The 23288-nt window shown below is 45.3% G+C and overlaps 1 protein-coding gene across 8 annotated transcripts in view; it reads right to left on the bottom strand.

Moving 5' to 3' along the window:
* The window catches only part of Hsf2bp (heat shock transcription factor 2 binding protein), a 79899-nt gene that overhangs the window by 55978 nt on the left and 633 nt on the right, over positions 1-23288 (bottom strand). For 3 of the 8 annotated variants that reach the window (XM_034524211.2, XM_076916734.1, XM_076916735.1), the window contains exons 2-4: positions 22006-22168; positions 20741-20891; positions 10569-10672 (exon numbers count right to left, since the gene is read on the bottom strand). In XM_034524211.2, coding sequence (XP_034380102.1) covers positions 10569-10672; positions 20741-20891; positions 22006-22041 — 291 coding nt within the window. In that variant the 5' untranslated portion in view covers positions 22042-22168. Of the gene's footprint in view, positions 1-10568; positions 10673-17633; positions 17704-20740; positions 20892-21908; positions 22211-23288 lie in introns of those variants that run through there. The other 5 variants (XM_076916732.1, XM_076916733.1, XM_076916736.1 and 2 more) reach the window with 4 other exon arrangements.

Here is a 23288-nt window from a genome sequence, read left to right as displayed (position 1 = left end):
CTGGGCCAGAGTCTCACAGTATCATTAAGGGAAGAAGAGAGCCATTCTCCTGATGGCCCTCTTGTCAGTACATCCGAGGAGTTCTCATCCTCCCTCTGGATCATGCTTCTCTAGTGCTAAAATTCCCTTTAAGGAGACAGCATTTCCTGAGAGAAGAACAGGGATGGGAATTTCCCTCAGTTATAGAGCACCTGCCTATCATACATGAGGTCCTGGATTCTACCCCCAGCACTACCAAGGAGGGAGGAATAAACCAAAAATTATAAAAACCTAGGTAAATTCATTTATATCAAAGAGAATTAGTTCAACCACAATTCAAATTATACTAGATGATTGAGGTTTTTTTTTCTTTTAAAGAAGTCAATATTTGATAATAAAGGGGATTTTTTTACTAGGGTGGGACTGGAGAGATGTCTCAGTGCTTACTAACTGCTCTTACAGAGGTCACAGGTTCAATTCCCAGCACCTACATTGTGGCTAACAATGTCTATAACTCTAGTTCCAGGATTCTGACCCCTGTTTTGGCATCCATGAGTACCAGGATCACACATAAATACATTCAGGTAAAATACCCATACATATATAATAAAAACCGATTTAAAAACTTCTAAGAATCTAAGTTTAAGGTATCTGGTTTTCACATCTGACTTAATGATCATGCAGTCTGGACTCGTGGACACATGTCACGACACTGAAAGACAGAGTAATGGGTGTCATGATGGCATTTACAGGCATGGTTACCCTTTGTTCTCATTTCTTCCCTCCATCACACCCGTGGTCAATAGCGGAGGTAATAAATACACCCGAACCTGGTTGTTCTCAGCTCGTTTCCTTCACTCTTACAGTTCTGGATCCAGACCATGAAATGGCAGCACCTGCATTCAGGGTGGGTCCTCCATCCCACACAGATCAAGGCAATCAAGACCATTTCCCACAGATAGGAACTGATCTACAACTGCTACTCTCTTCCCCAGCAATTCTGGGCTGTGTCACATCACAGCAGCATGATGATAAAGTGTCATGCTTTTTTTTAAGCTTACTGAAAGCATACTGGGAAAGGAGAGCCCCACCCCTTGTCTCAGACTTCAACATGTTTATGTCACATGTCCTCCAAAATGCCCTGTCCTAGGTCAGCACTCTCTCCCCAGCTCTGTAACAGGGGCAAAGAAAAACAGCAAGTAGCTACAGGGATGAAAAACACTGTGTCCTTGAGAACAGCTAGAAGGTGAAGCTTTCCTACAGAGATTGTCCTTGCTGACCCATAGGCTGATATGCCTGCACTGGGAAGGCAGGCACTGCATTAGACAGCAGGCCTCCCAGCCAGTGGTTCCAGCTAGCTGCTTCTTCCCTGCTGCATTTCTTCTGAATGTTGAAGCCTCCACTGGATGATGCTCCCTTTGCTCTCAGTCAGGCTCACATCAGTCATGTTTGATGATGTCATATGTTACTTGCTATTTGGTTCTTTCCCTTTTGGTTACTACATACCCAATAAACCCATTTATCTGAAACTGCAAGTGCAGAACTTTAAAATATATCACAACAAGATCCTGATCCATTATTTAAAATAAGGTAAACTTCAACCTTCCAACTTCAACTACGCATGGCAGTATACACATAATCCTAGCACTCAGGAGTCAAAGGACAGAACTGGGGAATATATAGCAATATTCTGTCAAGGGGCAAAGGAGGGAGGCCACAGGCTGAGAAAAACTGCATCCAATTTGTATGAAGCCTGCCGCGCACACCATACCGGTTCCAGATCCGCTGAGTCAGCCAACAGAGGCCTGAAGCTACCCCAGCAGACTTTTTTGTAGGTGCTCCCAGCTGAACTCAGTACCTCACGCTCATACAGCAAGCACTTTACCCACAAGCCATCCTCCAGCCGGAGTACAGTAACCATTTATACAGCATTTACATTGAATTAGAGAGCACAAATAACTTAATTAGGCATATATGTGTAGGTTGCATGCAAATACTAAACTTATTCCCAGAAGGGTCCTGAACACCCTAGGACTATCCACAAGAGGTCCTGAACACCCTAGGACTACCCACAAGAGGTCCTGAACACCCTAGGACTACCCACAAGAGGTCCTGAACACCCTAGGACTACCCACAAGAGATCCTGAACACCCTAGGACTACCCACAAGAGGTCCTGAACACCCTAGGACTACCCACAAGAGGCCCGGAACTGATTCCCCTCAGATACTGAGGGACAACTGTATCTGAAAGAGGACAAATAATCCAACCAAACAGCGATGAAGTATTGGGTTCTGTGAATACTACAGTGGGAGAAAAACGTCATTAGTCTTACTCAGCTGTGACCCCTAAAACTACAGTAATGACTGGCCTGTCAAGATAGGCCACTAGTGTAAGGTGGCACAAACGCAATGGAGGACACCATCCTGCCCCTAAGTGCTTATCTTTATACCTAAAGATTAGTCCATCTCTCAGCCCTCATCAGAGAAGTTTCTTTGTAAAGACGGCAACTGATTCAGAGACCTATACCTGTCAATGGCAGAATACTGTAGAGTGTGCAGCTCTAAATAGGACATCTATATTCCCTACACACACACACACACACACACACACACACACACACACACACCCCGCACCACTCAGGGACCTTTGTGGAAGAGAGAGCAGAACAATTTTAAGAGCCTAGATGAATAGAATCTGAATCGCAACAGTATCTGCTGGCAGCTGCACACATGAATTTATGAACACATGGAGCTGGGGCTACAGGCACAAGGCTTGTACAAAGTCAAGTCAGCCAAAATCCCAGCATGGATGGGAAGGAACTCATGAGATTCTACCCCTATCTGAAGAGCTATTAGCAACTGATGGCTGCTAGAGGAAAAAGAATCATTTTCTCCAGGGATAAGGCTCTGAGAGACTACCCAAGCTCCTGTCGATGGTCTCACACTGTGCACATGAGACCACACTAAGGGGACTCTGGGTATTACGAGAGGAGGGGGTACAGCATGAGAGCGAGAGAGCATGTGCAAGCTCAAGAGCACATATGAAGCTAGGAGTCAAAGTGGTGCCGCGGGATAGGAAAGGAAGTGGGGACCAAGGAATCAGAGATGGACTGGATCCAAATGTACTATATGCATGGATGAATATTGCATAAAATATTGTTTTAACTTTTAAAACAATTATCAAATAAAGATCTCTTGTAAAATTTCTCTATAGTTCATTTCATATTTTAGCTGGATTATACTACTGGGTAATTATCTTTAAGAGGTTTCTTGAAAGGCTAGAGAGATGGCTGAGCAGTTAAGGGTACACACTGCTCTTACAGATGGCCTGGGTTCCATTCTTGTGTAACAACAACAACAAACTATAACTCACGTTCCAGAGACTCTGACACTCTTCTGGACTCCAGGGGCATCTGCACATACAAGGTGCACATAAACTCACATAGGCGCGCGCACGCACACACACACACACACACACACACAGAGACTTAAAAATAAATAAACTTTTAAAAGTTTCTCGAATCACTGAATTAATGTTTCCAACAGCTTCCTTTTTAACATGCTAAAAGTAGCAACTCTTTCCTAATAAATTAAAAATAGAGAAAATAAAATATTAACAGAAAACTGACAGTCTCTGTCTTGGCTGATTTGCTAATGTGGAAAGGTACACGGCATGAGATAAAGGTGCATGGAGCCAAACATGCTGCTGAATGCCTTTCATCCCAGCACTTGGAGGCCGGCTCAGACAGGAAGATCAAGAGTTCAATGCCAGCCTAAGCTACACAGAGTTGAAGGCAGCTCAGGCTCCATAGCAAGACCCCATCTCAAAATAAAATAAATAAGCGAGAGGAGGAAGCGCGGCTGCGGCTGCCTTTCAGTGAGCACCTGTACTGCATGACAGAACGGCCAGGGCTCCAACACTCAAAGTAGTATCGTTGCCATAGGACGCTCATACGCTCACCTTATTGGAAATGAGGGGATGGTTTAGCTTTGACTGTTTCTCTATTTGCAGTTAAGTTGAACAGTTCACTGGTTGATCAGGGATAAACAAGCTGGCTATAATAAGGCCACTTGTCTCCTGCAGCTGTCTTTTCTGTAGCACTGTCTGTGGTCCCTGCCCAGGCCTGTACAGATCATGAGGCAGGACTGGAAGCTTATTTTAGAGCTGAGGAACCAGGAAAGAATCCAGCAACTAGGCGACTGAATTAGATTACTGCCAGTAAGTACTTCAGTATGGGTAAAAATCATTATGAAAACACAGAAATGACTGAACCTGATATGTAAGAAAAGCATAGCATCTAAAATGCGAGCATGCTGAGCAAGTGGCAGTTCCTGTGCCCCTTTGGGGTGAGGACTCTTATCCAGGGCTTTGCTAAAGCTGTACTGAAGTCACTTCCTCTCCTTCAATGCAGCAACGTGGTTGAATCACTGGAAGAAAAGAGTTGGGACTGGATACCTGCTCTTAGAGTGCCGAGGGTGGCCAGGGGAGGAGTCCTGGCAACAGCAAAAGGTCTTGGTGCTGTGGTACAGGCACAGCTGTTGCTGTGTTTGTTTTTTAAACAGGCAGACCTGGAAGTCACTATGTAACAGAGAATGATCTTGAATTTCTGACCTTCCTGCCTCCAACTTCCAAGTATGAGGTGTATACCATCATGCCCACTCTATTCAGTACCAGAGATCAGAACCAAGGCCTTGTTCCCCACCCCCTTTAGTGGGACATGCCTGCTCACAGTGTGTCCACCCACCAGTCTTTCAGCACTGAGCTGGTGAATTGTTAGTCTTTGATCACTGACAAATGCCTGACAGAACAATGTAAAAGGACAAAAAAATGTCTTTTCCATCACAGTTTCAGGGCAGTCAGTTGTAGAACAGTCAGACTGTTCCACAGCTGTAGTCAGGACAGGACAGAACAGGACAGGACAGGACAGGACAGGACAGGACAGCAGAGCAGAGTTGCTCACCTCATGGACACCAGCAAGCAGAGAGAGAGAATGGGCCCATGCTTTCTCTTTCTTGCCCTTTTGTCTATCTGGGTTCTCAGACTGTCATATGACACAAGCAGGATTCAGAGTAGCCGTTCCCCACTTAATCATCACTAGAAACACCTCCACAAGCACAGCAGAAATGTACCCAAATGTCCTTGGTATTTCTCAGTCCAAGTTGACAATCAAGATTAACTATCACAAGTGCACCCTCTGTCAACCTAACACCCTAACACCCAGACATATCTTTTTTTTTTTTTTTTTTTTTTTTTTTTTGGTGTTTTGAGACAGGGTTTCTCTGTGTAGCCCTGGCTGTCCTGGAACTCACTCTGTAGACCAGGCTGGCCTGGAACTCAGAAATCTGCCTGCCTCTGCCTCCCAAGTGCTGGGATTAAGGACGTGCACCACCACCGCCCGGCCAAACACATCTCTTAAAACTATACCTAATTCCCGAAGATAGCAACAAGGCTATCATAGCAATAATTAAAAACACATAACAGAACCATCCTATGTATACTCTAAAGTACTTTAGTTCATTTTCTCAGCACCTCAATAGTTCCAGCACTGTTCTATGAGACAAATACAGTTTCCAGAGACTCAAGACAAGTTCTCACCTGTGAGCCCCTATAAGGCCAAAAAGAAAGTTTTGCATATCCCAAGTACACAGTAGAATAAAAAAATCCGAAAGGGGCATAAGAAAAGGACCAAGGAGACCACAGCAAAATAGGACTCAGCAGAGCAAATGTAAACGCCTCCAGTTCCATGGCTGAGATACGCGGTGGTATTATCTGGGTGCCAAAAGGCTTAGGGAGCCCATCCCCACTGGCCCTGCTCACTGTCTAGAGCTTCCCTCGGCAGACAGTTTGCACTTGTAGCGTCTTCAGCATCCTGGAGTCTCTGTTCCATCTGCTCTCCCAAGGGCTACCTCCAAGTACTCTCACCTCTGTCACACATCATCCAGCCTTCCCAGCATTCCTTGAAATCTGAGTGGAAGCCTGTATGAGCTGTCTTGCATACACAGCACCAGATGGAGGACAGCAAAGTCTACCACTAGCTTAAGATGTAGCTAAGCCCCAGTGAAGACAAATTCATTGACTGTTCTAGTCCAGATCCCATCTCAACACTCCTGAGCATAGTCTTTACTTCCCTGTGTCTATAGTCATTCTGGTCTTATGACTTCCTCCACCAGGATCATGCATAAGTAATATTCACAGAATCTTAAGCCGTGCTGGACTATGAGTATCTGGGTAACTAAGGTTGGAAGAACTCAAGCAGGGCATGACTATATTACAGCTTGCCTAACATGCACAAGGACCAAGATTTGATCTCCAGTGTGTGCTACGTAGACCAGACTGGCCTCAAACTCACAGAGATCCTCCTGCCTCTGCCTCCTGGGTGCTGAGATTGACACCAGGCTGTCCTCTTGGTTGCAGAGTGAGTGTGCTCTCTGCCATCACTGCACCCGTTCTATTGTCCCGGTACACACAGTGCTGCTAATCTCTAATGATTATCCATTTATTGGTCCCAATTTTAAATGTGATTTTTTTTCAAGCCAGCTTTTTAAATTTTTCTACCCTGTTTTTCGCCTTCAGTGCTCACTGTAAATCAGGCTAAAAGTAGGCAACAAAACCCTGTGAGAGCCCGAATGCTAGACTTGTCTTAAATTTTCCTTTTCCAGGGGACTGGTAAAATGTAAGAACAGCAGACCCACAAAGACCATGTGCAACTGTTTCTTCTAAATATGACAGGAAAGCTATACCACTGTAGTACGTACAAGATGGTTGCCTTAAAAAGACCTGAACGATTCCAACATCAGCTGACATACTAATGTGAATGAGGAAAGTTCACAGTGCCTACTCCTAAATGAAAAACTACAAGCAACCTACATGTGCCGAGAGAGGGAGAATTAGTCTCCCTCAGGAAAGAGACCCCAAATTGACTATCCATGCCAAGTGGTCAACCCTAGAATCATATACAAGCAACAATAAACAGTCTCAGCAAGTTGCATTTATATATTTATTCATTTATACACTTATAAATGTATATGTGTGTGTAGCAGGAAACTTTCCCCACAAGTTAAGAGGAGCTAAGGTAGGAGGAGTAAGGAGAGGAAGAGGAGGAGTAAGGAGAGGAAGAGGAAGAATAAGGAGAGGAAGAGGAGGAGTAAGGAGAGGAAGGAGAAGGAAGAGGAGGAGCTGGGGAGGCAGAAATGGAGCGATGGAAAACCACGCATGTATTGGGAGCAGTCCTGGGTAACAGCTTATATTTAGGTTAGATATTGGGAAACACCTCTAATTGTGTGAACATCTGGTTAACTGAGCATTACCAAACATATAAAGCTATTAGATACTAATTAAGCATTAGAGTCTCATTTCTACCAGGTACCATGTGGATGGCGGGATGGTCTGAGCTCAGCCCAACCTTGTGGAAACAGTGTGGAAGATTGGCAGAGCCATCTCCCATGCTGGTGTCTTATGGTTGCCAGGACTGGTGTTCTGGCCCGCCTGAGCCGGTGGCTTAAGCCACAGCAGCGAGAACTGAGCTCCTGACCTCAGGCCTAGCCTAGTCGAGAATATGGCAGCTCTGTAACACAAGACAGATTGGGTGCCGCTGATTTAATTTTAGCCACTACACGTGTGTGTGCGTATGTGTGTGTGTGTGTGTGTTTGTTTAGGACAATGATAATTAAAGAAAAACAAGTCATGAATTTGAGAGGGAACAGGGGTGGGAGACATGATGAAGCATAAGAAAGAAAAATGGAAATTATGCAAATTTTGTTTGTTTGGTTTTGTTTGTTTGTTTGTTTTTCGAGACAGGGTTTCTCTGTGTAGTCCTGGCTGTCCTGGAACTCACTCTGTAGACCAAGCTGGCCTCGAACTCAGAAATCCTCCTGCCTCTGCCTCCCAAGTGCTGGGATTAAAGGCGTGCACCACCACTGCCCGGCTTCAATATTTTAATTAAAAATACAATTCTTCTTTAAGATTACTCAGCTAGGTACCTTTGAACTCAGCTCTCACAAAGTCTTAGAGCACAGACACAAGATAGGCAAGTTCTCTGTCATAATGAAACTGAATGAGACCCCAATTCCCACGCCAACCTTACGGCAGTCTTTGCTCTGCATGTCCCTTCCCAGCTCCCACAACCCTGACTAAGCTCTACTCATGGTGTTTAAACTCACAGTGTTTAAGATTCTCTAGCTTAGCTGGGTGGTGGTGGTACACGTCTTTAATCCCAGCACTTGGAGGCGGAGGCAGAGGCAGGGAGATTTCTGAGTTCGAGGCCAGCCTGGTCTACAGAGTGAGTTCCAGGACAGCCAGGACTACACAGAGAAACCCTGTCTCAAAAAAAAAAAAAAAAAAAAAAAAAAAAAAAAAAAAAAAAAAAAAAAGCTCATATGTTCAGTTTTCCAAATTCCTCTTACAAACTAGCTCCAAAAGCTTGCAAACCGCATGGCCAGGTTTAGTCACAGCAATGGCCCTGCTCGCAAGCACTAACACTCTGTGTAAAGCAGAGTATTTCTATTGCTGTGACAAATACCTAGAAGGAAAAAATCAAAAGGAGAAACTCATTTTCACTCACAATTTCACAGAATTCATTGTCACCCGGCTCACTGTTTGTGGCTGTCCTGAACTTACTATGTGAACCAGGGTGACCTTGAACTCACAGAAGTCTGCCTGCTCTTGCCTTCTGACTGTTGGGATTAAAGTAGACTCTGTTTTAAATGTCTACCAATTCCTTCTTGCCTACTAGTCAAAATCTAGACCATAAATGTTTAATCTGGGGCTGGAGAGATGGCCCAGCAGTTAAGAACAAACACTGACTGCTCTTCCAGAGGTCCTGAGTTCAATTTCCAGCATCCACATGGTGGCTCACAACCATCTGTAATGGGATCCGATGCCCTCCTCTGGTGTGTCTGAGATAGTGACAGTGTATTCTCATGTATAAAATAAATCTTTTTAAAAAATGTTTAGTCTGAAACTAACCAGACTGCCTTGCAATTTATGAGCTGATCTCATAATATATATGGGATATAGCAAAACTAAAACTTCAACTTTGTGTAATTCACACAAAACCTAATCCGGGCTTAAGAATAAACCATATTCTGCTTGCTCAGTATTAAAATATAAGCCAACTCTACCAGTTTTCAAAACCTCTACTACAGTCACAAACATTCAGAATTCCTTAGTACACAGGCAGTATGGCCCTGGACCAGATATCCAGTCTCTTGTACAACAGTAATACCTGCTGATTTACCTGTGATAGCAACACATGATAGTAACAGATATCCAAAACATACTAGCTGTAATTGCACTACTATTGCTTTATTATTTTAAAATACAAGGATATGCAAGCCCAAAATTCTACAAGTGGAAGCACAGAACTAGTTTTATAGTAGATGAATTAATATATGTCATCTACTAAAAATATTGTAAAAATATTTTCAAAAAATATTATAGTGGCTAGAGAGGTGGCTTGGCAGTTAAAAGTGCTTGCTGCTCTTGCAGAGGACCTGGGTTCAGTTCCACCACCTACATGGCAGCTCACAGTGACCTGGAACTCCAGTTCCAGGGGATCTGACACCTTCTGGCCTCTGGGGAAACCAGTCCCACACATGCCAGACAGACATACATGCAAGAAAAATACTTGTACATATAAAATAATTTTTATAAAGAAAAAGATAGTTTCCCCAATAATAAAATAAAACATAGTTATTTTCTAAGTATCAGTAAGTCATAACCAAATTAATTAGAAATATTTCTAACAGTGTCTCACCAATTTTAAGTTATTTGCTTCCAGATTCTTACCATGTTATAAGAATGTACAATAAAGCAGATTTGTTTTGTTTTTTTTTTTTTGAGCAGGGTCTCCCTATGTGGCTCTGGCTGCCCTGGAACTCTCTATATAGACCAGACTGGTCTCAGACTGACAGAGATCCACCTGCCTCTGCCTCCTGAGTGCTGAGATTGAAGGTGTGAGCCATCATGTTCAGCTAAAGCAGCCTTTTAACTATAAAAGTTAAAGGGTGGCCAGTGAGATGCTCACTGGGTAAAGGTACTTGCCACCAACCCAGAACCCACATGGGGAAAAAAGAACCAATTCCCACAAGTGGTCCTCTGAGCTCTATACAAAGTGAAGCATACACAAGCCTGCATAATACACACAAACATTCACAGCACACAGTCTCTCACACCAACGGACTCTAAATGTACAAAAAAAAAAAAAAATACACTAAAAGGAAGTGAATGATCTACCTGTTAAATGGTTATAAACTCTGTTAAGAGTTCACCTACAGGCCAGGCAGTGGTGATGCACACCTTTAATCCCAGCACTTGGGAGGCAGAGGCAGGTGGATTTCTGAGTTTGAGGTCAGCTTGGTCTACAGAGTGAGTTCCAGAACAGCCAGGGCTACACAGAGAAACCCTGTCTCAAAAAATAAAAAAAAAAAGAGAGTTCACCTACTTCAACCTACTCAAAATATACAACTAACTGACCCTCCTGAGGGTTAACAGAGAAAACAACTGAGATCAGTTGCTCCTCAGGAGCAAAAGGCAGCAAAGCCACAGCATCTGGACCCAGCCCCTGCAGTCACCTTGCCCAAGAGCCTACCTTCTTCTCCCTCCCACTCTCTGCCTGTGCAGTTTGTAGCCGGGCTTTGAAGTGTTCACGGTCCAATCTCAGCTGCTCTAATTCTTGTTCTTTTCTTTCCAGGTCTAGAAGAGACAGGAAAAAAACTTAAGACATATCAAACCACATACAACATTCTTATAGTTCTGTGTCTAAGCTCTCTTCCATTTTTCAAGCCATACTAGAAGTATTTGTTGTGGGGAGGGAGGTGGGAATAGATGCTGGAGAGTGAACCCCATCCCATGCACACTAAGCACAACATGGTACTGAACTGCCTCCAGTTCTGAAGAAACTCTCCTGTTATCTTACTTTGTGATTTTAAGACCTCATTTACTGCCAGACGGGTACTCAAAGCTTCAAGAAAATGAGTTATTTAAAGTACTGAAGGCAGAGCTGAGAAGTTTGACTATCTCATGGCACAAACGTGTGTCTGTGCCATAAAAAGCAGAAGGCATCTATCTCATGAGTGGCTGGTGCCAGCAGGAGCTGACTCACAGAGCAAGTCCCACCAACTGGCAGACTGACTCAATGGAACAACTGCAGTAGTAGTCAATGGAGGCGGGAAGCAGCCGAGATCAAGACAAGAACACACTACAGTGAGGGGGTAGTGACGACGTAACACTTCCTCTCCACCAGCATTTAGCTTATGAGTCAAATGGCCAACAAAAAACTCAAAAGACACCCACATCAATAAACCAACGAGAAGCATATTATCAACTTTAAATACCGTCACACTGCAGAAATACCACTGTTGAAAAAAACTGGGTACTTAATTCAAAATTTTAAGAGTCTGATCTCAAGGCTAAGAAATCAAACTTTTTTGTATGTATGTATGTATGTATATATATATATATATATATATATATATATATATGCCTAATATGCTAGGATCCCAGGGGGCTTGGGCCTGGTGTGTGGAGTTTGTGATTCCATGAGTTCATTAGGTGAACCTCAGAACTTACATTTCTTTTCCATAAGGTCATTCTTTCCTATTAACGCTTTCATGGACATATCTACTACATTTGGCCCCTCCCCCCCATTATCCACTCTCATGCCCCTCCCCTTCCTGATGGTCACCTTACTGCCAAGAAGCCTCCTCTTACTCCCATGGCTTGTGGCCGCTGTTGAGCTTGGGTGGTTTTATGACCTTCTGAGTTTAACTCCTGTGGTATGAAGATGGAGCACAGGCGACTCACCAGTGACTATACCACTGAAGAGAATGACTCCCCTTCCTCCTAAGACCCATAGCTGCTAGTAGCTCCTCAGGAAGGGGTAAAGAGAAGGTACATTTCTTTTTCTAAGATTTATATGTGGGGACTGGAAAGATGGCTCAGTGATTAAGAACAGTGGCTGCTCTTGCAGAGTTTTGTTCCCAGAACCCACTTAACTGGCAGCTTAAAACTTCCTGCAACTGACTCCCACTTTTGGCCTCCTCAGTACCAAGCATGAACATGGTGCACAAACATACATACAAGCACTCACACATACGCATAAAAGAAAAAAATCCTTTCTTTTCTGCATGTTTTGCCTGCACATATGTATCTGTCCTGTGTTCACACCTGGTGCCAATGGAAGCCAGGAGAGGGTGTCAGATCCCCTGGGACCGGAGTTACAAACCGTTGTGGGTTAGCAGTGCTGGGCCCAAATCCCAGTCCTCTGCAAGAGCAGCAAGCATCTCTCCAGCCCAAGGAATTAACTTTCTAACCAGGTTCCTAGGTGAGGCTTTAAGGAAATCATACTTCAAACCCAGCTCCTCCAAGTCAGCAGCCTCAGCTCTTGTCACTAGCAGCAGGAAGGGAACACAGTGGACGAAAGAGCACAAACGCAGGGAACGGTGCCCGAGTAAGGGAGCACCTCTGAGAACATGTGAAGACCATACATGCCTCCACCTCAAGGAGAAAAGGTTTACAGGCTGATGACCAATCATGTGCAGGCAAGGGAGGGGCAGGCTTTGTACTCCAGAGGTCTGAAAAGGCAAAGGGACACTTACACAAAAAGCCCCAGGGACTGCCTGGAGCCACTTGGCATCCCAAGCATTCTGGAGAAAGAACAAGGAAAGTGTCTACATTTCCTTGAGACCCTGTCCAAGAAGGAAGATTAGAACCCAAAGATCAACAACAAGTTGGAGATTATTAAACTGGCTGGCAAGATCCCTTTCACATTTCCTAGAAGCATGCAAGCCGCACTGCGTTATTTATTTTCCCCTACGTCAGAGCTCTCTTCCCTGACTTTTCAGGTATGTCATACCATATGAACTCTCCTTTGTCTCACTAATCCTGACCACCCATGAAACCAAAGAGCAATGGGCCTTTATGCCTTAAAATAACTGTTGAATATACATGTAACCGTGTTCAATGTTACCTATACCTACACATATGTACATTATAAATATATGTGAACTATGAAATGCATACCACATAACCAGACAGAAACTAAATAACTAAAACTATCAGTAGGTTTGATATATTCTCTTTGCAACTAACTCCTAAAGTCTGCTTCTATTATTAAACTTTGCTACTCAAACACAGTCAAAAGGAGGTAGGTAATTAAATCTCTACAAACCTTGTCATGTAAAAATATATAGAAACCAATTTTAACCACCCAACACTTTCATCATAGTAAATTCTTCTCTGTGTAGCTTTATGTAAACTGCTGCAGGTTTTCATACCAAAGCAACAGGCTCAACAAGGCCCTTGTCACAATATGGAACCCCAGAAAATTCCAGGCCGCACTGCTCAAGAGACTTTGTCCATCCCTACACCAGTCTATCAGCTGTGTCAGACCACCGCCTAGTGGCCTGATGGGACCATTGCTTGCAACCTACCACCACTGCTAGGCCATGAGATCATCCTGTTTTATGCTGCACTGCAAGTGCTTAGAAAAGGATATGAAATGGTGTAGACACTACCTAAATATTTTCACACGAGTATCACTTTTTTAATATTTTCTTCACCTTTCTGCTTGGTCAGAAAAAAAAACCTTCAGTTAAAACAGAAGATCTCTCTTTAGAACATACTGCTTTTAAGTCAGGTGGTGGTAGTGAAGTCATGTTGTGGTAGTGCACACTTTTAATCCCAGAACTCAGGAGACAAAGGCAGGCTGATCTCTGAGTTCAAGGATAGCCTGGTCTACATATTGAGTTCCAGGATAGCTGGGACTATACAAAGAAACCCTATCTGGGGGTCAGGGGACAGGGGAAATATACTGCCTTTGGCCAGGAATGGTAGTGCATGTCTTTAATCCCAGCATTTGGGAGGCGGAAAGCAGATCTCTAGGAGTTCCCGGGTAGCCTGGTCTACACAGCATTTCTGAAACAGTCATTAAAAACAATACATAAAAAAAAACCGCAAGAAATATATTGCCTTTGCAAATGTTTTAAGTCTACAAACAGAAATAATATAGACAATGCAATGATTGATACACAGAACAGAAACATCTTACACAAACTCTATATGAAAACAGGGTGTCTGTTACCCAGCCTAACTGCTTTTGGCACTCAAAACAGGAGAATCTCTGGTGACATAAGTGGGTAGAAGGTGGCACACTAGACAGACTAGGAATATAGGGAAGCCATCTATGCCACAGACTATTTCAACAGCAGTACCCTGGAACAACTACCTTTATATAGCTCTGGCTTTGTTTGTGGGGGTTAGAGCAGAGTCTCACTGTATTTTCCAGAATCCAGCTGCCTCACCCTCCCCAGGGCTGGGATTACAGTTGTGCGCCACACATAGCCTGATAGGTTTGAGTTTGAAATTTTTTGGTGGTGTTGGTAGCTGGTTTTTGGAATGCAGATCAAAAACATTCAGATCACACTGGGGTCCAGTTTCTCTTCTCGTTACCTGGCATGTCTATAGCACGTCTTCAGTTGTTTTCCATTAATGTGAAATACTTTTCAACCACAAGAGCTGTCTGAAAACACAAATACTTTTAACTAACGGTTAGCTTTTCCCTTCCCAGCGCTCGGGAAGCCTCAGAGAAATGAGTGCAATGCTGACAAGCTCCATCTTTACTTTGAGCTGAGGTCTGGGTGGTGTACTCCCTTCCCAGTACAGGGAATGTATGTCTCACGGTCTGCAGACTTCCAAACCCAAGTGCAGGTGTGAGCAGAGCCAAACTCACTGTGAGACCTTGACAGGCAGACCTGTTCCTTGCCTCTTTCTGCCCCACATTCCCTGGATTCGGAAGCACTTTGAGAGAGCCTACCTCCACCTGCACACGGCCTGTTCTTCACACTCTCTCCCCTTTCTGGACGCCCTATATCTCCACAGACCTCTCTGTGACCACATCTAAAACTCTACTGACAAGAACCTCATATTGGACTAGAGCCCAACAGGCCTCATTTTACCCTTTTCCAAAGTCCCGTTCTGAGGACCTGGGGACTATACTTATACTTGAAGATATCTTTTCAGGAAAATACTTGACAGATACCTCTGCAACTTGCCAGGGTTTCCTGAGACTGTCAGCCCTTTGTGAGGCATTCCTACTCACATGGTTCTCCAAAGCAAACAGACACCTCCAGAATGAGTCTACATCCAACAAGTTTCCCAGAAATAAGCTGTTGCAGTAGCTCAAGGGCTCCAGAGCTAAAGACCAAACTCTGGGCCACTATTCCAGAAGATCTGTTAAGGATCTCAGGTGCACAGAATAATCCAGTGAGCCACAGAAGATGACCACACACGTTTACTTGTTGAATACTGCTTTAGTCTGACCTAAATAACTTAGTCTAAATTCATTTCCATGGTGGGTGGACTGCACACTGCACAACCTGCACTTTCCAACATGCTGAACTAAAATCCATTTGCCTACCATACCAAATGCTGTCCCCTCTCTCTTGAATAAACTACTTCTAGGATGCCTCTTAACTGTCCCCTAAGTCTACTCCTTCATAAAGCTGCTTTGGCTTCCCCCAGCCAACCCTCTGGAATTTTATGGTTAGGTGCCATCTGTGAACACCTCCCCTTACTCTGTCTTTGTTTTTCTTTCTTTCTTTTTTTTTCTATTATTCCCCAAAATGACAACCATCTGGTGTACTTGTAGGTTCTTGTAGTAACCAGTAGAGGGCCCTTGTGGACTGAGATCCTCAAGCTCACAGGATGTTCTAGTAGTATCTAAAAATCCCAACCATCCTGTCCCATCTGAAGTCACAGGACTCCTGGATGTAAGGACAGTCTGGATTTGGTATTTTACCGCACCCTCTGGATGGTCATCTGGCTGGGTAAACAGGCACGTCCTTCCTCACCACTCCATGGGCATCCCTTCCTAAATATCCAGCTGAAGAGGACAGCCTTCCCTGATCGAGGAAGACCATTCTTCGGCCAAGGACATATAAATAGCTGTGCCCCCTGCTAGAACTACCAAACAAGCTCCTTAACCTCTGAAGGCTCTGCTCCTTGACGCTGGCTCTGCCCAGGACTCAGCTAACTCTCTACCGTCCTCACTGTATTATAGACAACTATAGAAGAGCTCAGTCATGGTCTCTGTCCTATGAGCCGGATGGTCTCAGATGATAACCGAAAACCCCAGTGCTCTCACTCTCCGTCTCAACTGAGACCTCAACACAATCAAGAACAGTGCAGGACTCCTCCTTTACCTGACCCTTCCTCCAGTGCTCAACACTGACCAGTACTGATGATGTCTTCACGGAGTATTTTATATTTACACTTTCCAGCTTGACTTGAGTAAACCTCAAGTCAAGGTTATCCCAAGCTTGCTGTGTGATAGTGCCTGAGCCACAACTGAAGCTGCTGGGCTGTGAATCTGCCAGAACACTGTCTCCAGCACACTAGGAGCTCAAGAAGCTTCCCAGCTGGAAAACACTTTCTCCACAATTCCTACAATACCGGTACCAAGCAAACCATTTAGAATGATTAAGTCATCTCAAACTTGCCACATCCTCGGAGACTTATGGGAGAGAAATAACAGTGTCCTAGGGATCTTACTCAGGGGCAGGTATGTAACCAGGCAAGTGCTCTAATGTTCTCAGATGAGTAATTTATTGTTGCAGAAAACACAATGAAATGCTGGTCAGCATGTAGGACACAGATGTCGCAGATGTCCTGCCCATCCGTATTCCCATCATGCTTGATCCCGACCTACAAGGCTGTGCCTTTCCTTCATCACCAGAACCTATCATGTTTTCTCATGATCCCACCCATCTGGTCAGAGGGAGTTCAGTGGAGTCTAGGACTTGCCCTGAGGGATACTCTCCACCCCACCAAGCCTTCTAACTCATCTGATGCTCAGATTCAAGCCATCCCCCAAAACACACCACTTGATCAGAATTTTAGTGTCAGTCCATCTAGAGGTTCCAATCGCCTCTGACCTCACCCACACCCCTCCCATCCTCCATAAACATCCCACCTCCACTGTTCTACTGTCTGTGAGTCCTCCACAAGCAGGAAAACCATCTGATGAATCCAAAAAACAATCCTTACTCCATTTGTGACTGTCACACGTCTTTCCTTTTCCTTCTTAAAATAAATGGTGTTTTGCAGGAATTAAGAGAGTAGCTCTTTCGGAGGACCTGGGTTCAATTCCCGGCACCTATACAGAGCTCACAACTGTAACTCCAGTAACAGAGGAGCCAACACCCTCTTCTAATTTCCTCAGGCACATGGCACACACACACGTATTCCAGCTACATGCTCAGACATATAAAATCATAATATTTTACAAAAAAAAGTGTGCCTTTTCCTCAGTGTTGATTCTTTAAAGATGCTTAGACAAGACATTGCTTACCTACCCAGCTTCTCACAGGCAGGACTCATGCTAACTCAGAATCAAGTTCAGCATGCTATCTGATACCTATCTCATCTGCTCAGGCACGTGGGAGGCAAAAACAGGTAGATCTCTGTGAGTGAAAGGCCAGCCTGATCTACATAGAGAATCCCAGGACAGCCAGGGCTATCAAGTGAGACCTTGTCAAAAAAAAAGAAAGAAAAAAAAAGAAAGAGAATTCAAGAGCAAAAGCTAGATGTAGGTTCTACAACACCTTCTAGGTAGTCTTATGTCTGGGTAGTCAGAGCTGCTCTGGGCAAGGCTTACCCATCAGTACAAAGGCTTCACCGGCACAGGAAGGTCTAGTTAGGTCCTAGCATTCATAGCAGCCATTTGCTAGCTGGTCTTTAACCTACGGACAAGGAGCAGCTATTGTAACGGCTTAACTCCAGCAGTAGAATGATAGAACCAGACAAAAATGACCAGGCTAGGAACAGTAGACCCTGCCTAGAGGAGGTAAGTACAAGGACCCCACCAAAACAGCAGAGATGACAACAGGCTAATAAAGTCAGAAGGCATCTCCAGAGCTCACCGGAGGTACAGCTCCAAGGTGTCTGGTCTAGGACTGTTCTCTGAGAGGACCAGGGCAGGCCAGTGAGAAGCAGCACAGGGGGATCAGTCCAAGTCAGGCAGAAGACAGTAAAAATGATCTTGCTGACTAAGTGGAAACATGCTCTGCCATTTGTCAGGCTACCATAGCAGGCACAGAGAGAGCCAGCTGCCAAGTAAACAGAAAATGTTATGTCTCCCATTAACTGGAACATGTCACAATGCCCCTTTCTTGGAGTGGCCACTCACTTCTTATTCATCGAATTCATTTTGAAGGCTCCTCCACTTTCAGAAGGAAAAGCCTGACCTGGCCTGAAGAGCTACGGTGGCACACAAACACAGCCTGACTTCCCACTGGCCTCCGCGGTGCGGGTAAGGCATGTCTAAACAGTGCTCTACAGTTATTTGAACTTCACTGTTTACAAGCGAGTGAGACGGGGTCCACTTCCTGCTCAGCCTCTAGTTGTCTCTTTACACAAAGCCCCACCTCGCTATGAGCTGTCAAAACATTGCCTAAGGACTTAGGGGGCTGAAGCAGGATATCTACAGTTGGAGGCCAGCCTGGGATACACAGAGAATTCAGGATATAATGAATAACATAAAACACTGTTTCATTCCCACACCACCTAAGTTTTCAAGCTTGGCCCCAAGGCCTGGTGAGATGCCTCCCATTCCTCTGATATATGGTCAATGAGATATAAACCTTATCTAGTCAGATACAGATCTGCTTCGTGATTAGCTTAGGATGGACATTTAGAGTCTGAATGATCAAGGAACAAGTGAGAAAAGATGCCAAGTAAGAGTCAGGGTAAGGCAGATGCTGGAGAAATGGATGTATCCAGTAGCCGCTGGCATCAAGAAAATGACTAAAGCTACATGTGTACAGAGACTGCCTTGGGGAGACTAGGATGAAATAGGACAAGGCTGGGCCTCAAGCACCTGCACTGTCTAAAGGCTCTTGAGTAGCAGTTTTTAACCTGTGGGTCACAACCCCTTGGGGGTGCGGGAGTCAAAAGACCCTTTCACAGAGGTCACCTATGACACATGGAAAACAAAGATACTTACATTACGATTCATAACAGCGGCAAGATCATAGTTATGAAGCAGCAACGCAATAGCTTTAAGTTTGGGGCGGGGGGTGGGGTCAGCACAACATGAGGAACTGTGTTAAAGGGTTGCAGCATTAGGGAGGGTGAGCACCGCTGGTCTTGAGAGAGATGAACAGGCAAAGGAGACAGAGAAGACATCACAGAGACAAATGGGGAAGGGACACACAGCCCAGGAAGGCCACAAACCTCAAGTAAACAGCTCCTGCAGTCTGACCTTATCAAGTTACCAGGTTCATGTTTGGCCCCCAGAATGCCTTGGGAAGGAGACTAGCGTCTAATCCCTGACGAATGAAAGCCTGCTACGTTTTGCAGACCACCGGTTCATGGCTTTACAGTGAGACAAGCAACCAGCAGGCTAATGCACTCTGTTACCAGGCAGCATTTCCCTTTTCTGGAAATAAATGCACAGACACTAATTGGTCTCAAAATTTGCCAGCTGAGCATGAGAGCAGAATGAGGCAGTTAGGAAGTCAATAACTGGCGACAGAAGGAGTAAGGCCCCCACAAAGAACGGTGACACAGCCAGAGAATGGCAACAGCCCTGTCACTTGTTCTTGGGAGAGCATGTTATTGGAGCCCAGTGAGAGGTAGACTGTGGAGAAGGCCCCTGGGAGGGGCACTTGTTGTGAAGGAATGCAACCCAACCACCAAGAGGGGCAGAGGGCAGTCTGGCGCCCCTCCCACCCACTCCCTCTCTCTTTGTTCACTGGAGGCCTTCTTTGAGCAGCCCTGCCCATTCCAGTCTGTAGGGGGTCCACCTCCCAGAACATAGTACAAGGCAGAAGTTAATGGCTCAGAAGACTCGAAAGAATGGGGCAGGGTTCTGTGTAACCATAACCATTTACCCCTCTCTTTTCTTATTTTTAAGTTCACATGCATTGGTATTTTGCCTGCATGCATGTCTGTGTGAGAATACTGAATCTCCTGGAACTGGAGTTCCAGACAGTTGTGAGCTTCACAAACTTCTACCTGCTTCACCCTTCTAACTGAATAGGGCTGGTTAACTGGCCAAGTACATATGCACAAACTAGAAACCTATATTCCAATCCCTATTAGCTTGCTATTTAGGCAACCTGGTTGCCCCTCTCCTCTTCCAAGGAGATCACGGTACTGCTTGTTTCTTGACTCTCAGGTTAGGCTTGAATTTAGTATGTAGGTAAGAATGATCATGAACACCTGACCCTTATACCTCCGCCACCTAAGTACTGGATTACAGACATACACCATCAAGTCTGGCTCAGAAACCTACATTCTTGAGTAAAGAGACTTTCTTGGTGGGGGAGGGGTAGAAGACAATACCTTCAGGATGACAGGACACACCACACTGGCATGGGAGAGGGGCTGCGATCAGGATGTAAAGTAAATAAATAATTGGGGGAAAAGATACTTTCTTATTTGGACTTACAGCTCAAAACATTACTTGGGCCTTTGGGGTGCACACTATGAGGGCGGGCAGTCAAATGTGACTGGAGAAATTACCTTTACCCACCAAAAGCTGATTAAATTGCAATCCAGCCCCAATTGGGAAGGTGCTGACTCAAGCTCCAAATACCTCCCAAAATATTTAACAGGGTCCCGGATCAGTATTTGAGATGTTGCTCAAATGTCAAACATCTGGACAGACAAGTGCTAGCAATCCTGGACTTAGCTCAATATTTGAAAGCTGACTCCCCTGCCCACATAAAGACAAGCAGCATACATGAGGTTAAGACTCACTTTTTTCTACAACTTTTAATTTCTGGAAACTTTCCAGTAACTCCCCATTTAGTATTCTGGGTAAGAAGTCCCGTATTTGCATCACTTCCGTGGTCAGCCGTTCCAGGTCCTTCTTTCTGACTTTAACAAATTCTTCTTTAGATTCTGTGTGCTAAAAGAACAAGTAGATCTTAGCGTTGTAGTATTTCTCGTCAAATGACTAAAATTAGCATCCCGAATCAACTTGCTGCCTCTTCTTTCATGCGTCTTACATTCATAATTGCCTCACAAATGTGTTTACATATGTGCCTTTGTGTTTGTGTGTGTGTTAAGGGTTTTGTTAGCTTTTTGAGAGGGAGGGTCTCACTGTGTAGCCCTGGTTGTTTTGGAACTATGTAGACTCGGCAGTGTGCCTGCCTCTGCCTCCCTAGAGCTGGGTTACAGGCCTCTTCCACTACCCCTGGCACCTAATATCCCTTCTGTTACATATACATGAATATAGATTTGTATTGTGCGTGCGTGCGTGCGTGCGTGCGTGCGTGTGTGTGTGTGTGTGTGTGTGTGTGTGTGTGTATGGGCTTTACATACTGAGGGCCTTAATGACGGGGTCAAGGGTGGTGATTCACCCCCATAGTCCTACCTTCTCAGGAGACTGAGGCTTGCCCAAGCGATGCAGGCCAGCCTGAGCAACATACCAAGCTTCTGATTCGGTAACAACAAATATGGCAGAAGAAGGAATGGAAATACTTAAGGGGGAAAACCGAACTCGTATTCCTACCGCCTGCAAGTTAATGCGCCCCAAACTGATCTGCTCCAGGATGGGATCCCTGCGGCTGCATTTGGCCTCTGCTGACTCCTAACACCCACGCTACCACACGAGGCCGTCCACCGGGAGTAGGCATCAACCAGGCCCTCTCGTGAAGAGACACCAGAGGCAGAACCCAGAGAAGTGAGTCCTCGGCTCTGGCTCCCCGAAACCTCCCGGCCTAAGACCTGAGCTTTTAATTTGACTTTTTAACTTGAAGGCCTGGGCATATGATTGGGAACCGCGCCTCGTGTCCCGGGCCCCGGCCCGCCCTCGCGCGGCTCCCGGCCTGGCCTCCTCAGGGCTACAGGGACATCTCAGGCACTGGACCCGCCCTGAGGGGAGTAACCATCAGCAGCTCCCATATGTGGGGCACCCACTGACCCGGCAGGCCTCCTCAATGTCGGAACCCTCGCCCACCGTGGCGGCCATAGCCGTGGCCTCGGCTTCGTGCGCCTGCGCGGAACTCTCTAACACGCACCCAAAAAAGCGCGGGAATCTGAAGACGGCCGACCATACGGAGAGCCGTGAGGTTCAAATTTCCCCGAGTTTGCGTTTCACTCTCGGGCTTCTGGGTCCAGGGATGAAAGGGACCCGGATTCTACTGCAGCTCTCCTACTTCCGTTGTGTTTCAGACTTGTCACCTGCAAAGTGAGGCCTGAGTGTCACGCAGAATCCGTCGTTCCCTGTTTAAGGAGAGGATGCTGCAACCAAACCTACGCGCTGTGAGAAACCGGGCAGGGAGAGCCTCGTTGCCCCTTGGCCCCAGGCTCTTCTGTGTTAAGAGATGTATTTTCGCATCCACAGAAGTTATTTTGGTCAGGAGACTGAGGTTTGAAGCTAGATGTAGTGGTACATGTCTGTAATCCCAGCACTTGGGAGGTGGAAAATGGAGTTCAAGACCAACTTGCTACATAGTAAGGGGAAAATCTAGCCTGGGCTACATGGGGGTGGGGGAGTGATCAAAATTAAATAACCAAAGCTTGGAAAAATATACTAATCTAATAATTCTCATATGTTTGATGGCCTAGAGTTTTGGATGTCCCTAAAGTTAGCACAACTTAAAGACTTTTAAGTTAGTTAAAAGTCTTCTTTCATGTGGGTTTAGTATGTTCCCGCTTTGGCTGGTTTTATGTCTCAAGCTAAAGTCATGAGAGGAGGGAATCTCAGTAAAGAAAATGTCTCTAAAATCAGATTGTAGGCAGGCCTGAAGGCATTTCCTTAGTTAGGTTCCTGCCTTGTTTGAGGTCTGGTTCTCGCTTCCTTCCATGGTGACAGAAATACGGAAATGCAAGTCAAAAAAAAACCCTTCGCTCCCAGCTTGCTTTTTGGCCCTGGTGTTTCATTGCAGCAAACCTCACTACCCACTGCTCAGAACTGTGTGTTTTGAATGCAGGAGGATTTAAAGACCGAGCCAAGCCGGGCGGTGGCACACGCCTTTAATCCCAGCACTTGGGAGGCAGAGGCAGGCGGATTTCTGAGTTTGAGGCCAGCCTGGTCTACAGAGTGAGTTCCAGGACAGCCAGGGCTACACAGAGAAACCCTGTCTCGAAAAATCAAAAAAAAAAAAAAAAAAAAAAGACAGAGCCAAGTTCCCTTCCAGTTAGATCCTCAAGTTTTTCCCCTACAATGGACATCCCTACACCTGACCCAGACGTTGTGGGGTATGGGTTTGTTGACTCCCCATTCAACAAGCCTGCATCTGTCCCAAGACGCGACAGGGAGGCTTGCTCTCTTAGCCACTACACACCCCGAGATCTAGCC

Source organism: Arvicanthis niloticus, chromosome 20, assembly GCF_011762505.2.
Source record: "Arvicanthis niloticus isolate mArvNil1 chromosome 20, mArvNil1.pat.X, whole genome shotgun sequence".
In the NCBI taxonomy this organism is placed as follows: Eukaryota; Metazoa; Chordata; class Mammalia; order Rodentia; family Muridae; genus Arvicanthis; species Arvicanthis niloticus.
The sequence above is the reverse complement of the archived record's forward strand: the minus strand, read 5'-3'. Positions and strand labels throughout refer to the sequence as shown.